Source organism: Sinohyriopsis cumingii, chromosome 3 (assembly GCF_028554795.1).
Source record: "Sinohyriopsis cumingii isolate HCF-2022 chromosome 3, ASM2855479v2, whole genome shotgun sequence".
NCBI classification, from domain to species: Eukaryota; Metazoa; Mollusca; class Bivalvia; order Unionida; family Unionidae; genus Sinohyriopsis; species Sinohyriopsis cumingii.
This window is the reverse complement of record NC_142963.1, coordinates 17,424,789-17,444,210: the sequence shown is the minus strand read 5'-3', so window position 1 is coordinate 17,444,210 and position 19,422 is coordinate 17,424,789. Positions and strand designations below refer to the sequence as shown.

The 19,422-nt window shown below is 36.5% G+C and overlaps 1 protein-coding gene across 1 annotated transcript; it reads left to right on the top strand.

Annotated features, from left to right (window-relative positions):
• The first annotated feature begins 7,596 nt into the window (after nucleotides 1-7,596).
• On the top strand, nucleotides 7,597-19,123 carry LOC149802493 (WD repeat-containing protein on Y chromosome-like). Its single transcript, XM_089951734.1, has 2 exons — nucleotides 7,597-11,088; nucleotides 18,254-19,123. Exons 1-2 carry the CDS (start codon nucleotides 7,627-7,629, stop codon nucleotides 18,797-18,799), a joined length of 4,008 nt encoding a protein of 1,335 aa, XP_089807860.1. The 5' UTR covers nucleotides 7,597-7,626; the 3' UTR covers nucleotides 18,800-19,123.
• Nucleotides 19,124-19,422: the final 299 nt, after the last annotated feature.

Here is a 19,422-nt window from a genome sequence, read left to right as displayed (position 1 = left end):
TGAGGTATTAGGAGAATTTAGTTGTGTTTATAAGGGCTTTATAGGGGCTATTCGGGTGCTAGGGTATATGTTTTGATAATGGGATGGTGGAGATATTTTCAGGAAAGCAGGTGTGGATGGGTAAATTGTAGTTTTGTTAATAAGAGGTTTAAATTTATATTTCATCCCCGTATTTGTTAGTAGGTATGGGTCTTGCTTAACAGATAAAAGTGGTAGGTTCGTAGATGATTGGGTGTTGTCATTCAAACGGCGTATTGGTCAGTAAGTGTAGTTTTAACATTACATTTTCCTTGTTCCCAGAATGTCATAAATCTATAGACATTTTGGTATCACCATTCCAATAATGACCATTTAGCAAGTGTAATAATAAAGTTTCCTGGAACTAATATTAAATTCTCTCTGGTGTCATACTAATGTTAAACCTACGTACATTTTAAAACTGGAATTTCTATTGTCCCCCAAAGTGTCATATATTCCAAATAGCGGCCGCAATGTAAATTCTCATAGTACACAGAAACTTTTTTGTGGTCCCCATGGTCCCACATGTTACAACTCATACTTAAAATACTCACTTAAGATTTAGTTGTAGATACTAGGTTAGAGGAAATAGAAAGATCGTTGAAACCCTTAAAGATAAAGTAGAATGCGAGTTTAAGTAGTATAATATTTGAACATATTGTCAATTCCGTTGAAATTATCAATGATTTTATTGAAAGCTTTTTGTTGAAATTTAGAAATGGAGTATATCCAGGCTTTTGAAGTAAGGGTTTTACAGTACCCATCCACAAGAAGGGTAATGGTGATAATGCTGATAATCCCAGAAGTGTTACATTTATCAACCCACTAGAAAACATTTTTACAAATATATTAAAGACATGTTATGTTTATGGGATGAACATAAGAATAAATAAAGAATATTTGCTTGAAACAAGTGAAGAAAAATACTGAAGTTTTTTACCCACGAGATGAAATACATCCGTTATTCACTCGTATAAAGGAATTTTCATTTTAATGTCAGGCTCAAACGTATTGGCTAACAAGGTGTACCAGATTGAATTAGCTTTTACTGGATAATGTGAGACAGCCATTTTTACCACTCGGATATTTCACAATACCACTCCAGTGAATTAGACACATTTATTTTATCTGGAAAATACAGTACATACATACATACATACATACATACATGACCGCTCCGGTGGCCTAGTGGTTAGAGCGTCCGTCAAGGATGCGGGAGGTCGTGGGTTCGATCCCCGGCCAAGTCATACGAAAGACTTACAAAAATGGTACTAACAGCTGCCTAGCTTGGCGCTCAGCATTAAGAGGTTAGTGTCAGGACTGGTCGGCCTGGTGTCAGGATAATGTGGGTGGGACATCATGCTACATGTCTGTGGCATGATGCCCCAGTGCTAGACATCACTATAAACTGCCACATTGCAGACATCGTAGCGATATGACTGAAAAATTGGTAAAGCTACGTTAAAAATCCAAATCATATCTCATCACACACATACATACATATATACAATAAGTTGCCCACATCATCGATCCCCGCTGACTGAGTCGTTGTCAAAGTCTAACACAAAAAAACAAAAAAAAAAACTTTTGCCGTGATTTAAGTAGTAAACAAGATGTTTACTAGAATTTTAGTTCAAGGTAAGTTGAATTTTCCACGGAAAATTATTTTCAGGAGCATTCTATTACCACGTAGGTCAAGTGGGAATGTATACATAGAAGTTTGGTCAATATTTTTTAAATATATTCCTGTTCAATATTAGTCTTTGGGAATCTATTACCGGAATTTTTCATTGTATTCAGGATTGGATTTGTTTATTTTAATTATTAAGTAGAATTACAAGTGCTCACTGAATTTTTGGACTAGAACACTACTCGGGGATTATCGATAACTCATGAAAATCATTCTATATCAGTGTGGTACATCAGGACATTCAAAACTATTGGAATTCATTAATAATATTCTATACATGTGGACTTGTAATAGGACAATTAAGATTGTTTGCCTCTTAAATGTTCACTTTGTAACTTCGAAAAACTATTTATTGACTTTTACTAAATTTATTGGCTTCGCTTCTTTCTGTTGCATAGCTTAAGAACTAGAGTCGTAAGACCTACAAAGGGATGAGCTATAGCGCCATCTGTTGTCAGTTTATTTCATTTATTTGTCTGATGCCTGACGCACGCCATTCATTGCTGAATCCAGTGCATTTGGAAGGACTGTTATTCGCCATATGTTTAATGCAGTTTTGAATTTGTTTTGAAACGATTTTATTTATAGTATATATCTCAATTCATGCCCACAGTTTTTTATTGTGTCAATTAACCTGTATCTGTTTCGTTTATTGTATGTTGAAAATACTGTTTATATTTGCCAAAAATGGATGTCTATAAAAACCATAATTAATATTGTGATAAATTTAGAGTATACGCATTTGGTTATAGCGCCCCGTTTTAAGAAATTCTTAGATTTGTGTGATTATTGGAATTCGGCGCAGTGAAAATATCCCCAGCCCGAAATAATTAGCCAGTTATTAGGAGCAAACGTCACGGAGTGAAGTGTTAGTGAGTTTCCTTGATACCATGGTTCACTAGTAGTGAATTCAGGCCAAAACCGAATGAATGTCCCCTGTCGTAAGATAGTCCATATTAAAATCTAGTGGTGTACATTGGTTGTGTGACTGCAGTGGCGGTATTTACGGTAGGAAACCGGTAAATTACACAAAGGAATAAATAAGAAGGAACTTGGTAGATACCGTTTATGTCGCCATGGGGGTAAATGTGGTGCAGTTATATTGGCGAAATGTGCATAGAAGGCATACATTGACTGGCCTAAGGTGGCGGAGTTAAAATAGTTCGCAGTGTTAGGGGATACTCGTATATTATCTAAAGCGTGAACGGTTGGCGGTACGGAAACCTGATGAAGATAAACCATACAGATGTGCGGTTGATATATATTTGGCGGGTTGTTTTATCTGTGGTCTTGCATTAATTAGAGTAAAATTTAGGTATAGAACGGACACGTCGGGCTTTCTAATTTACAACTGAAGTTGTATGGAAGTCTTTGGAAACTTGGGGTAAACTTATGACTTCTAGCGAGAATCGCGCCAGGGTTTAACAACTGCTCGGTCAAGTAAGGACCCTTGGCTTGTAACAATATATTGTCAATCTTGGAATCTTAAAGTTAATCCTAAGAGGAAAACACTGGAAATTATAGTTTTTAAATATGGTAGAAAGATCCACAGTCATTATTTTACAACTGACAATTTTATAAGATGTGGAGTTATTTAAATATTGGCATCTATTTTTAGTTTTTAATATGATAGTTGGAATCATGCACAAAGATATTTCAGTAATCCTGTGAATTTCGCTATATGCAATTTATATAAAATATTCGAAAATACAGCTTAACCTATAAGTAAAAAATGCATATTTTTAGATACTCTCGTTGAGTCTGTCTTCCACGAGGGATGTGAGATATCAGGTCTTCACCAAAGAGACGACATTGATAAAATGTACACACAGGTTTTGTAGACTTATAATAAGGGTGAAAAGTGGAATAATCTGGAAGTAATATATGGTGATTAGGGAGATATACACTGCGAAAAATTGGACAACTACATAACTTGAAATATTACTCTCGATTGTTGTCAAAATTTACATTTGGCTAAAAATCATGCTACCAATTGTCATTTATTTTATAATGAATATAAGTGGACTTTTCAAGTTAAATCTTTGTTAGACGAAATAGCCTTTTCAAACTTAAGGAACGACCATAGACAGTATAACGCCATTCACTCAAACAATATATATTTTTTTATCAGTATGAACAAAATTGGACTGCATCATCATTCTCTTTTATCTTTATTAAGTACATGTTTGGAACCTCATCCTGAAGAATATCTGCAGTGACGTTTCAACCCCACACAAACTGTGGTTTTGTTTTCGAAGCTATATATCATATTTTCAGTTTACTGCTTAGTCAAATTATGCTCTGTTGTGTTCTTTTCCAATCTGGGAATTAAAATTAGCGGGACATGGACTGCATCATGGGTTCCTCTTTTAATGCTGAAAAAGAAGAAATAATTATATTCACAAGTTAAGGGATAGATAACCCTAACCCTAACCCTAACCCTTGCACCACAGAGTTCTGGGCAATAATATAATCATTAAAATGGATTAAAATCCAAAAAGTTCCAAAAGCAGTTATCATCAGCGACTCACTTAATGTAATAGAATCCATCAAATCTCACAGCACCAAATCAAGAGAACAATTCTTGGCTAGAGCTTTTTATATGCTTAAGGAATTATCCACAGCGGATCAGATAGTTGAATTCATGTTGATATCCTCGCATATAGGAATCCCTGGTAAAGAGCTAGCCGACAAAGTCGCAAGAAACATGTTAGGGAACCCTAACCCTGCCCCACTCAGATATAGCATAACAGAAGCCCAAAGCATGACAAGAAACTATATTAACCAGAAATGGCAGGATCACTGGAACTCCACTACCAAAGGCAGGATACTCTACTCCATTATAACAGAAATCAATAGGTCCATCAGACCACAAAAAGTGAACAGCCTGGACCCAAAAATTATCATTCGCATCGTAACCGGAAAAAAAAATTAGCAGGAAGTTTTGGCAAACATCTAGGACCCAAGCCTGTTAATATCAATTGCTATCACTGCAAAATCATTGAAGATCTGCCACATATATTCAATAGCTGCTCAAAATATCAGGAAGCTAGAATGGAATTTCAAAAGCTCAAAACAAAATTGGATCCCCTACCACTTACCATGATTTCCTTAAAAATAACAACCCCAACATAAATATGACCTACCAAAATATACTTAAATTCCTAGACACATCCATGCGAAAAAAAAAATATAAAACACCCTAAAATCATAAAATAAACAACCCGACCTCACTTACAAATAAATTTCCACTAGGAGATGGGCACCATTGACAGGTCCTCCGGGACCTGAGTACTCAGCATGGGTGTCCCTCTAGCTTAAAAATAACAACCTGTAAAAATTACATAACCCATCCAACTACTCTCTAAAACCAGATTAATATACATAGACAGACGGCCGCTTTTGATACGTCCCTAGGGACCTCACTATCAGCAAAGGTTCCCGTGTTCTTAAATCCCAAATATATCCTTGAAAATAAACAAATATAATATTTTTTTTTTTTAAATCTTCTTCTCTACTCTCTTCCTAGCCCTAATATAAAAGACAGCCAAAGTAATACTGCGGCTTAATTCTGTGACGCAGACCATACTAACACTAAAGCAGCACAGACTTTTCCATCCAATGCAACCTAGCTCATCTTTAGAACAATTTCAGATACAAGAACCAAAACTCAAAATTCGTGCAAGTGCATCCATTTAGACCAGACCAGTACCCTGGAATGAGCGGACTCCTGCCTGCAGATGGTCGCCTGCCTTCCTGGTCACTACCTCCCTTGCCTCAGTCGGACACAAATAAGCGCGCAACGCGCGCATGAAACACCTACCATACATAAAAGCAAAAATAAATGAATAGTGAGTGGCAGAATCCTTACACAATTCTATCAAGAGGCCTACAAGATCTACCCAGTCCAGCAGCTAGTATAAGCAGCTAACTACAACTTTATGCCACACAGCTACCATTTCCCCGAAATTACCTGAGAGGAAAGAGGACTGTGGAGAAATGTAAAGAAGCAGTAGAAACACGGGGAACTTCTGCTATAAAAAAAAAAGCCCTTCTAAGGGCTACCAATACTGCCTCTTATCCAGGGAACCATTTTGGCTTGGTATTCCGTTTCGATAAAGCTATTATGTACACTAACTTGATCCGTCAATCCACCGGTTCAAAATTTAAACCTTTTATGACCTAACAGAGACCAAACTTTTTATATGTCGCTCAGACATATTAGTTATTAAAAATTTGTAGGGCATCTACAACGAACACTATGTACTAGAAATTTTACGATTGTTAGGACGTAGGAAAATTTTACAACTTGTTTTGATTTGACCCAACTGCATGGGTGGCTAACACATTATTGGCATTTTTTATTGTCCATTAGTACAACTAGACTAAATTGGACTAAATACGAGCTGGCGTTCTTGGGAGTGCTAGACATCCTTGGATGGCTTGCCGAGTTCCTTGCCCTCTTGCCTCTCTCCGGACATCGTATAACGGCGGAGATGTGGAACAATTTCCACACACCTAAAGCGATGTGTCTCCATGTGACGTCATCGTTGCGACCAATCGCAACGAGTGTTACATACTGCTCGGGTCGACACCTAGTACAGAAAATACGGACTGAAATCAACTCATTGTAAACATGAGTGTGTGTTGGGCCCATTCCCACTCATGAAAGCCCTTCATTCAGGTCGTTAGAGACATATAGTCCTACGACCTGACGACTAAATTAGCAGTGCTCCTTGAGCATATAAACGCCTGGGGGATGTGGCGCTAATTCCTTCCCTCAGGAACAATTAGCATCCCGCTGTGCCGGAATAAACCCGTCGCACAATCAATCAATCAATCAACCATTAGTTTCTTTCAGTGATTGTTTTAGCATTACTTAGAGACAAACAGTCATACATATAATTATATTTTTATAAAGGATATACAATATATCAATTTAAATTATACACTTTTATATAGTGCATTAGCATTAAGTCCATTAAGATACAGAGTATCTAACTTATGAATCCAGTAAGTTTCTTTTATGAGTCTATTCATGTCACCATGCACAATATCTATTGGCATGAAAGAAAAATCAAGTAGAGAGTAATTATTGGTGTTAAGTGTGTTGGAATATTAGAGGAAAATGGAGGATCTTCTGATTTTCTTTCATGCCAATAGATATTGTGCATGGTGACGTGAATAGACTCATAAAAGAAACTTATTGGATTCATAAGTTGGATACTCTGTATCCTAATGGACTTAATGCTAATGCACTATATAAAACTGTATAATTTAAACTGATATATTGTATATCCTTTATAACAATATAATGATATGTATGACTGTTTGTCTCTATTTTATTTTATTATTTTACTAATTCAAGTTTCATTAAAGACTCGTGTATCTTTTAGATCCTGTCATATATAATTGTTAAGATGATGCATATCATTTATGACGTTACGTAATGACGTAATTGTTGTTTTAAAATAAAAGACGTCATCCATTACTTTCAAAACATTTAGTGCCTGAAGAAGCATAAATTAAATGTGAAACTAGTTGCACAGAATTTTGGCGTTTGTGTTGTTTTTTTTAATCACAATTCTAAAGCATTACTTAGACAAATCCGAGGAACATTTTTATTTCCTATTTCAAAAGAGGAACAATCAGAATTGGTAATTTGCGTCACATATGTTGTGTGTTGCTTGTTAGGATCTATATGAATTCTGCACTTCCACTAACGCTCAGTTTGTTAATACGATGCCGGCTTGAATAGCAAGCATAATTGATGCAATCACTGGCTTTTTTTGCGGACGTTGGTTGCATTTTTTCGTCTGAAGTCCTACGTCATATGTTGCTATGACGTTACGTCACTTCAAAACAAAGATGGCAAATAGCAAGATCGAACCAAATCTAAGAAACAGAAAATTTGCAAAATGGCCTGCGCACTTTCCACCATAAAACAATCTGCTCATCATGAAAGGAGGAGAACTATTTCAGCAGGAAATGTCTCACACGTGAGAAATGGAAGTTCTACCAAAGCAGGGATTAAATCTTACTTGTCGGCCGGGCCTAGAGGTAGTGGAGACCGCCCTATAACCAGCAATATTAAACAAACCGTTCGCAACTTAAAAGAAAAGAAAGCAGCTGCAACCCAGATAAAAATCGATGATTTGTCTGAAATTAAATTTCACAGGCTTCAGAAAATTTTCAAACAAGCAGCTGATAGTGGCTTAAAAGGCTTATCCATTGAAGAATTCAAAAAGGCCATTGGAAGTACCGTCGGACCTAACTTTACCGAAGACCAACTTGAGACTTTGTTCATGAGGGTCGACTCAAACTGTGACGGGGCAGTGGACTGGGAGGAGTATGTCACATTTATTTTGTTAGAGTACGAAAAAAACCTAATGGTAGAGACGATTCGAGACAGACCCTTTCCGAACGACTTTCGAGAAATATATAGCCGTCATCGAGAATCTATCGTCAGAATAGCGTTCTACCCCACCGTTCGCAAATCAAGCACCAATATGCTTAAAACTGATTACAGCAAAGGTAAATACGTCACACTGAGCAAAGAGGGTGTATTGAGTGTTTGGACTTTAGATATGGTTCATTTGAAAACATACAATACCGTATACAATCGTGACCGCGCCACCCTACCATGGTTTACAGATATGGTAGTCATGTACAATGTAAACATGGTAGCTGTTGCTTCGACAGAAAGAGATATTTTGATCTACGACCTGCAATCAAAAAGGTTTTTGCTACGTTATTATCTGATTGGTCTGGAAAGCTGTGTGACTTCAATGGATTATTGGGCTAATCCTTGTGATTTTAACCGTGCAGTTCTAATTTTTGGTGACACAGCAGGAAATGTTTACATCATCAGATTTGAGAATTCCTTGCGAGGTGGGCCTTTTGGACAACCAAGCGAAAAGAAAACCGTCAAACAAGTAAGCTTCCCAGATGTTTTACGGGGATTACACACTGGAGTGAAGGTAGTAAAATTTTCGAATGTCCATGATGACTGGGTCGGGAAGGTTCAGTATATTCCTGAAAGCGACGCTTTCCTGTCCTCATCCCAATCTCCAAAAACATCACTCTACTACGGGGATCTTGGTGGAAAAAGAGGGTCAGTATATTTTCTTGTAAATCGAGGAATTTTATGTTTTGACTACTCGTACATGCTAAACATTATTGTGACCGGTGGAATTGACTATGCTGTGCGGGTCTGGAATCCATACGTCAACAACAGAGCCATAGGAATCTTCAAAAATCACAACAAACCCATCAATCATGTCATGATATACGAGACAAGGGGTCAAGTAATCAGCATAGACAAAGGGAGATCGCTCCGTGTCTTTGACATCAGAGACCAGACTTGTCTGCAGCATATAAGTGGCCGAATAATAAAGCTGAACCAGCTTCCAGTCTCAGCCGTATTTTTTAATCCAGCAATGAAGGCCATCATTTTGGCGTCAAATAAAATAATCATGTTGGAAAAACCAGAGGAGGACCAATACATGGCGGACGTTGTCTCCCACAACAAGCCTTTGGTCGGCGCCCTTTACAATAAAACCTTCAAAACATTAGTCAGCGCGTGCCAAGAGTCTGTTGTGTCAGTCTGGGATATTAACACAGGGTGCAAAATAATGAAGTTTGTGAATGCGCACACCAGAATTGAACGCGGCGTGGAAGTACCAGTTGAGATCACAAGTTTGATATTCGACGCAAGTGGAAGACGACTTCTCACCGGTGCTCGAGATGGAACGGTCAAGATTTGGAATTTCAACAATGGTTTCTGCTTACAAACGTTTACACTTCCCGATAAATCAGACGTAACGGGAATCGTTTGCACCCGACTTCGAATATATGTCACAGGATGGGGAAAAGCCGTACACGTGTACTTAGATGGGGGTCCTGAGGAGCTTAGAAAATCTTGGAAGGTTCAACATAAAGATGATATTTTAAGTATTGCTTACATAACACCCAATATGATAGTCACAGGTTCGTATGACGGGAATATTATTCTATGGTCGCATGAAAATGGACAGGTCTACTGTAGGTTAAATCCATTTGAAGACATTAAGCCTATCATGGAAAACAGGCATATAAACGATCTGAATCGATCCAACACGCCTTCACCAGATGGTAGGAGGGAGCGGAGAACACAAGATGCAGAGGAAGAAATCACGTCCATTTGGGAACTCGCCAAACTTGCCACCAATAAAACGAAACGTAAACTAGAACAAAATCAAGGGCTTGGATTGCTTTTAGAGTATAAGGACAGTACTGAAGATTGTCGTGCGTCTCATGATAAAACAAAAGAAGAAATTACATGCAAGCATCCACTTTTGAAAGCGCTTGATAAGGAAATTATCTCCAATCTTCCAAGACATGCAGCAAAAAAATGCACTAGGGAAGTATATGACAAAGTGTGCCGACGATATGACTCGGCCATCGAAAAAATACTGTATCTGGAAACACGACCAACACATGAGAAGGATACGGCCATCTTGCTTACGACTGGCACCGAGGGTTGGGTCAGAGCTTGGTCAATTCATCATGAAGGTGGCCTTCTTGGACAGTTCAATGCATCACATCGACCTGGACAGAGTGTCCATGCTATGGCAACAGACCACAAAAATAACTTTCTGTTCACAGGTGACACTCAAGGATATGTCGAAATATGGGACATTAAGGACTATTGTATTCATAAGCAGATGACACTTGCAGAAAAGAGAGAGCACGTCGAAAACCTAATGAAAATATTTACATTTTTCCGAATGGAAATGCACGAAAAACAAAATAAAAGGATAACAACAGCGAAAATGCTCAGGCACATCTTCACCAATCACCCACCTCCAGAAACAAGTAATCCAAATATCACCGTACGGTATCCGCGTCTCCTAAACGCCTACCGAGCCCACATTCTCAGCATCAATTCCATCGATTTCATTAACGAGAGAGAACTGATCGTTACGGCCAGTGCTGATTGCTCCATTAGATTGTGGACGATTGGTGGTCAATACATAGGAACCTTCGGTGTACCGTGGGCACCACTCCCGCAAGAAGTCACACCGCAGTACTTCTTTAAAAATGTCCCCAAAGACGTGAAACGGGTTGGATCTGCCAAAACGCTGAAGGTTCTCAATGGCGGGAAAACCCCGCTTTGGCAAGTGGCGTTTAATCTCCTCCGTGAGAGAGGAATCACGTGGCTGAAAAAGCAATTTGATCATCTAAAGACTAAAGAAGAGAAGGAGGAGTTGTCCCAAGTCACTAAAGTGGAAAGCAAAGATATAATACAGACCAGTAATGTCCTTGGGAAATCATACAAGAGGAGAGTCCGTCATCGTTTACCGCCAGAGCTGCCAAAATTAATAAAAATGTCTGGAACTGTAAGTATTTTATACATGAATTGGTTGGTCCATGTTTTCATAGCAATGATGTTTAACAATTAATTCACCATTGCACAAGATCACGGAATTCATGACTTAGTGCAGCGAACTAGTTTGAGTCTTAGAAACGAATGATTAAATATAATCGCCAATGTAACGCGTAATATGAATTTTATTATATACACAACGAAAAATATTAATTAGAATTTATGTTTGATAGAAGGAGCACTTTATTGTGTAAATATGATCGAATACATCCATTGCACAGAAAATAGCAGTAAATTATCATCAGTGAAACATTAGATCATAAAATAGGGGATCTCAGATGGATTGGTACGACTATATAGTCTTAAACTAAGTAACATAAAAGAGCGAAAAACAACAAGTGTAAGCAAATCTGAATGACCACTCCGGTGGCCTAATGTTTAGGGCGTCCATCTAGGATGTGGATTGTAAAGTGGAAATTTTAAAGCAACGTAACAATATTGTGAATTAAATTACAAACTGTCCTAAAAGTTATATCACAAGTCCAAAAGTATTGAGAATCTCGAAAGATTTCTGATGGTGTTCCGAATAGAATGCACAATCATGAATGTGCTGATGAACTAATCGCCTGGAATAGTGTTGATGTTCTAGTAGTCTTCCTGTATGATAATGATATAATCAAAAACGTCTCTAAATGCTTTCTCAATAATCCCAAAATAGCGATCTTGTCTGAAAGAACTTTGTAATTCCAATGACTAATGTAAAAAAAAAATCCTCTCATATTTTAACTGAACACTACTAAAAACTGATTCCACTTTAGATTCTAAGAAAGAAAGAAATTATTCAATGTAAATAACCTTAACATGAAAACCTAAGACACAATCAGAGGACCACGATGCGGGTAAGAGGTTTATGTATACAACATTCTAAATTGTAAACAAGGTTAGGTATGGTACTTAAATTTTTAATAAAGAACATAGTAAACATTAGGTAGACCCATAATTATTAAGGGAATGCCAATGTCATGAAGTCAGATCCAAATAAACATGTTACATACAAGTACTAATTATATTAAGACATAATTTACAATCATAGACAAATATTAGTTATGCAATGAGTTGTTTATAAAGTGAACTTTACAAATGATAATCAAGGACAAAGACAACCACACAATATAGATAAACATAACAAGTTAATAATTCAATATTAAATTTATTAAACAAGTTAAATAATGTCCAGCTTTTATTAAATTAGTTTAATAAATTTAATATTAAATATTACCCATCTGAGATTATGTTTATCACACAGTTTTTATTGTAATTGACACAGTTTAGAGAGAAATAAGAAAACCTTTCTTCATACTGTCGCAGACACTTCATCTCTCATTTGAAGAGCGTAAAAATAGTCCGGGACTCTAGAGCGGAATTAATAATGGCCAGGTCTATAACCATTAACATATACAATATATTTTTTACAAATTATAATTTAAAGAGCAACTGTCCTTTCAAATCATTGGAACATTGGACGCACACATTATCATTTTTGTAACACTGGATCTAGGATGAAGATTTCCGTGTGTTATCACATTTAGTTAATTCGGTTTATATTAGACGAACCATATGCATCGATTGTACTGGGAATGTTTGCAATGTTTCCATCACATTCAGGTCAGTTTCACAAGTGAACATTCCCAGTTGTTGGATGTTCATGTTCAAGGGTAGATTACTGGATGCAGAATGCCATATTTACTGTAATGCATTTTGACCGGATATTTGCATTATGTAAATAAGCTACTATCACATTTCGCATTTTTGGCCATTAGAACATCTGTAACTATGACCACCGAAGTTTCCATACGTATATGATACAGAAAATAGTTCGAGGTGAATAACGGCTATATTGCAAGAAGCTGGTGTAAATTCAGGATTTCAAGTGTGGCTATACCAAGACTGAAAACACAAGAGTTTTTCATCCATCACATGAAATATATTTTGGTAATTCACCCACAACAGGCACATTTTTCTATTTATTTATGTATCCACTTGTTGGTTATCTAAATTATATAACACATTAAAGCTACATATCTCTTTACATGGCAATGTTAGTTTTTTAGTGTTTCCGTTCTCCGTTTCGTTTTTGTAAATAAAATTCCCCTCTCAGATAGATATAAATTAACTGATATTTCCTTAATAACAACTTGCTAGTTTAAAGACTGACAATGATTATTAATAAAATAAGCAAGACACAAGTGAATGTTGATGTATAATTTTTGGTTATAGCTCACAATAAAATATTAAAAAAGAAGCGAAGTTAAATTAACGAGACCCCATATTTTGATAATAAACGAGAAAGGAAGATTGAATGAAACTTGGCTTTTTAAAATATCAAACAAGAATATATAAATTCTTAAAAAATGTAGAACGTGTATATAAATCTAATAAAATCTTCACGTATAATTTAGTTGCCGTCTGTGTCACTAGAAAACAACGCATATCTGTTACCTAGGACAAGTCTTTCATGTAACGGGTGAACAAATTTCATCGATAATTCGCTGAACAGAAGTTTGAAATTGATTTCTCGTGGAAAATCCACCAAGTCAGGGAGCGGCTTAAAAAGTTTGATGTATCAACAAAACTGCATATACATTTTTGTTATAAGCCGGTGTAAAGAACGAGCTTGATTTCGCGTATGAATACGTCTGGGCCGTTAGGCTTCCACGTATTCATAAGCCATATGAAATGAGTTCACCCCACCCCACAACGCAACACGAATGGGGTTTAGTATTACGCACACTGTCTTTTACGCTTTTTAAATATTTCAGCTTTACAGTATAAATATAATTTTCAAAATGAATCGGAATTTATAAAATTTCCATCCAGTGAGTCTAAAAATATCAAAACGCTGATGACAGAAGACAACAAATTAGTTCCAGTCTGGGTGTGTAATCTGTATCAAATACCAGATCAGCCATATACGATGAAATGGATATGCAATAAATACACAAAAATATACCTGTTTTGTCATAAGTCGGCGAAAAGTATCTTTAGCTTTACATTTTGAATGAAATTTGAAAGAGAATTAAGATTTATACAATTTATTTTCTTTGCGTCTTAAAATACCAACGTGAGGAAGTCAGAGAATATACTAAGTAGTTGTAATATGGATGTGATATGGAAAGAAGGATTGAACATATACATCGAACAACAGTTCAACCAGAACACAAATGACATCATAATGTCATGCAAAGTAGAAACGCAAATCCGAGGTATCCGAATGAATTTCAAAGTCCTTGTACATAATTCAGCTGTTTGGTCAAATGAACTCAGAATTTCTCGCCATGCAAAATATATAATCCAACAGTAGTGCTTATTTCAAGCTAAATTTATGAATGTTATCAAATAATTTCCATCCTTTGCTCACCAAGATAAACATTATTCGACTTGTCTCAAACATTTTAAAATGAGCATTCATATAAGATCCTTTATTTAACATAATTCTAGAGTAGCTTTTCTTCTCCACTAAGCGAGGTTCAGAATGGTCACATGGATTTATTTTTTACGATATTGTTTGCCTTTATAAAGTGCCCAAACATTGTACACGTACCACATGAATGCTTCAAACTATCAATTAAAAAACTCGAACGCATCACTTCATCAAGTCTATTCTTTTTAAATGAGGACGGATTATTTTGCTTTCTTCCTAACATACAAATTCTAATGCATTGTTGCAACAATAAAAACTTCAATTTAATTGTCCAACTTTCTTCAGCCGCGTAGTTTGGCTAAAGCAGAATAAGAACTAAGGCTAAAAATTAAAATTACTTTCTTCCCAACGGTCAAAATGTTTCTATCACATAGTAGGAATATAGGCGATAAAAATTAACCCCGTGTGGAGCTTTGAATATTTTTTATGTAAATATATATCAGATCGCTTGGAAACTTACATTAATTATGTGGCGTTTATTACTACGCCAGTCTGGTGATACAGTTTTCAGCATCAAGTTAGCCCGTCTGTACAGCACACACAGGTCCGATACGAGTCAATCCAAGAAGATTCCGCTATAAAACTTCGTATTTTGCGCATAGTTTAAAGAAAACAAATTTCCAAAATTTTTCTTACTGGTCATACCCCGGATGCAAATAATTCTATGTTTCAGGCATTGCTCAAAGAAAGTTTGATTCCCATTATTTTGGTGTATGATGGATGGCTGTATTTTGGGTCAGAGAGTATAAAGTTTGGCCTTACTTTAGATGTGCCAAAATGCCACACGAATTTACTGTTGTTGGTGTCACGCTGAAATTCTACATCGATCCATCAATTGTTAGCCTCATACGATAGCATGGCACTGAACTCTAAGGAACGTCCAGTTGAGCGGTAGTAGTTGTTGAGTTTCGCGTTATTTTATTGCAGAGGTGGCTCTTGCGTTTATTCATTCGTCTTTTGTATTCAATGGTTTCATCCATATGGTGCGTGGTAAAGACTTTGCATTTCAGAAGACAGATTACAGATTCTGTTCCACATTCTAACTTCTGACTGATAGTAAATATAAATCCTTTAGGTGAACTTCGGAAAAATTTGGTCTCCGGTATGTTTGCAGATTGTTTTTACGGCCATATGTGGCTGAAATGTGATGTTGCTTGAAGTTACCCTGAAACGATCAGATTACTTTTGAGATTTTTAGTTCTACGGTACATAATCTTAGGAACGTTTTGAAATGTGTCCTTCAGACACTCTGGAACTTCGATCTGGCATAAATTTATGGTCCATAAAGGAGTGAGCTAGTCGGTTTTCATCGTTCTATACTTCAAGAGTGCTCTTCTATCACGAGTCTAGTTTTGCCAAACGCCTCGTCAAATAGTCTCTTTCTGAAGCCTCTCCTTCTCTGAGCTCTTTGACTCTTATCAAAGGAAGTCATGCGTTTGATCTGAACACACAGGCTATAAGGAAGATTTTTATTACCTGCATGTGATGGCAAGTTTCAGGAACATATACTGACTGGCTCTAGCCAGATAGCTTGTGATACAGGTCAGTTTCTATTTTTCCCTCCAGAGGCTCAGATTGAGTACACAAGAAGACGTTGGGCCGACGTAAATTTAATCGTAGGATGGAAGTCACTGGCGAATTCTGACCATTTTATGAAATTGCCGCTCATTTGGATCCATTTTGATTCTATAATTTCAATGAATTTGCACACCTTAGAAGTCAACTGGATGCCTTAGTCAAGAGCTTTTGCTAGAGTCTTCCTTTGAAAATAATGGTATATGATGGTGCCTTCTGATTGTCAAGGATGCTATTCAATTGATTTTAACTTGTAGAAAGTATTGGTTGTTGAATCAAACTTTTGAGGCTTAAGCACATGGATTAAACGTTAGTCCTTAAGAGCGGAATGATCAGGTCGACCATGTCATGTTTCTTTGCAGGTTAAGATACCGTCTTCGTGTGGGATGTTGGTGTCAAGAAATAAACATTGATAATGACGAAGATAGTGCAGTCTAGGAGGTTAGTTGTCTGTGTTTTGTTAAGGTATTCAGAAGTATCTTGGTGATGGGATACTTGATTCCGGAAATTATTGCACTCACATGATTCCCTCTGTGTATTTTAGAGAGTAAATAGCTCCCTATGTTATGGTCAGTACCAGATAAGCCAGTGTTGAACCATTAACATATCCTGCTTGTTTTTAATGTCAGACACACAACTCCAGCGTGTTCAGCTGTTGAGGGAGCGCTTTGCATATATTATGAACTTCTGAGAGAGTGACAAGTGCAACGTGTAGTTGTTTGCATTGGCAACATGCACAATGGACCTTTATGCTACTTTAATGTACTGTGGCTGAGATGTCTTAGGATTTTTGTCCTTGTGGAAATTGCACGTGATCTAAGCATACATCAACCAAAATGGTCGTTTCCATGTGCTTGAAAAATCAGCCTGAATTAGACTAAAAGGACACAATCTTTAGCGGTTATTACAGTAGGGAAAATGAAATTTGCCAGACTAGACAATATATTCTTCTGAAAGTGTAATGAATGTATTTCCAAATTTATAAATGTGAAAAACGTCATCGGTTTGTTTATCAGTTAATCTGACGTCCAGGATGAAAAAGACCAAGCCGATTTTTTGTAATAAGTGCATATTTTAAGTCAACGCCCAAGCTGTAATACTCTACAACTCTAATTAAATCCATCAATCATACACCAAAATAAAGGGAAACGCTATTTTAAAAGTACTTAAGATTGTATGGCTTCTCCGAGAGTTACTAGTATAGCTTGATAGAAATGTATTAAGTTTTCCATATAGTCACAAAACATGCCTAGAGTATAATATTTGTCTGAGAAGTCAGATTTGAAATTGAATACCTGCCTTCATTTCTCTGATTTGATATAGACATTTAAGAGCTCAAGAAGTTTAGTGAAGTTTTTTTTTAAACAAAGGACGCAGATGCTTTCCCCGCAATGGGTACAACACGTAAATTTTCAAAACCTAATGGGGCACTTTTGTTTTCGAAATAAGTCATATAAGTCTCCAAAGTGATACCCATCTTTGATTTCTTGTTTGCAAATGAAACTGAGATTTGAAAAGAGTGGGTATCCGTGCTGAAGAGGGAAAATACAACATAAAAAAATAGGAAGACGTAACAAACGAGAACTACGACAAGAGAGAGTAAACAAATAAATATTAGAACACTTACTTAATAAGAGGCGGTCGGATTATCTGAAGACGAAATGTCTTCAAAATAACTCATTGTTGAACGAAATTGTAAATGATATATAAGTGGATGGAGAAGCCAATTAACAACACCATCATAAAATATCGAAACTGAAAGAATTCCGTACAGCAACTAGCAAATAACTAGCAGTTATGCCCCTCAAGGTGCGAATAATGGATGGATGGATGAACAGACAACGGATATGCACATTAAAAATTGAAACTGAAGAATTTTTAATAGTGAAAGGCAAATCTTCATATTTAGTCTAATATGTGGACTAAGCTACGTAGATCGATATTGAACTGATTTGTAGTTATGCTCTGGAAATGACAGTGAGACGGACTGACGTGCATCATTTGTCGCATATTATGTCATCTTGACTGATGTTGGGGTGGAGGTTGACGCGAATAATAACTGATTCGTATTGGAGTTCCAAATAGGTTTACGAGTGTAACTTTTATCCATGTTATTTTTCAGGTTGCTGTATATCACACACTGCATTTCGCGGATCTTACCCCATTGTCCGATATACAGGCCCCTGAATTTGTCAAAGAGGTACATATGAGAAGGGTTGGTACAATTGCTTTCAACAAGCTCAGAGCGGGAAACAAACACAAACAGAATCTGCCAGCAATCGTAGGCATGTACGAGAGGTTTGTCGCTACGCCGGCCGGCGTCGTGAAACGTACTAAAACAGGAAGGATCAATAAATTGGTGGAGAAATTTCGCGATTCTGCCGTTGTTGGTACTGACGTCAAATTTCCAGAGAAACCACCCAATCAGGCACATGTAAAGCCTCTAAATGTGAAAAAGATCTCAGATGATGACACACCTGTTGGTAGTACCACAACCGGAGAAAGAGTCGGGTTACTCGAGGCAGCAGTATTGGAGGTTGAGGAAATGGAACAGCATGAACTGGAAATGTATACAATGGACCAATCGTGTATCGAAGACTTCGCGGACCATTCTTCTTCTTCTGCTCCAACATTAAAAAAAAGACTTACTTTACCAAGAAATCGCTGAATGCTATTAGAAGGAGACTTCGTGGACTTAATATATACACTATGAATATTTTTTTCAAATTTTATTCCGATACCCCCTTCTCTCTATCACTCTCCACCAATTGGATTTCACGTTCCTCTCAACAGCAACACCTCAAACACAACCAAAAATAATCAATTTTTTATTACCTCATCAATGAAAACGTAGGAAAATGTTTGGTAAATTATCAACATACAAAACTCTGCATATCAGTTAAAACATATGCTAGTGGGATATAAGAACTCGAACAAAATTATAACCAGGTTATGTCACTTGCGAGTGAGATGTAAATGATATGAATAATGTCATTAAAACGAGAATTTACACACACACACACACATATATATATATATATATATATATATATATATATATATATATATATATATATATATATATATATATATATATATATATATATATATATCGCTATGTGATATACACAAAAACATGCTCGTCTTTTAATTTTGCAAAATGTTTGACTGTCATATCGCTAGGTACAAATTGCCTCTAGGGATTCTAGCATGTATGGGTCTAGAATGTACAGAATTTTACGTAGATTTTGTGTTAAGTGTTTTTATAATTATATATGTAGGTTGTTTTTC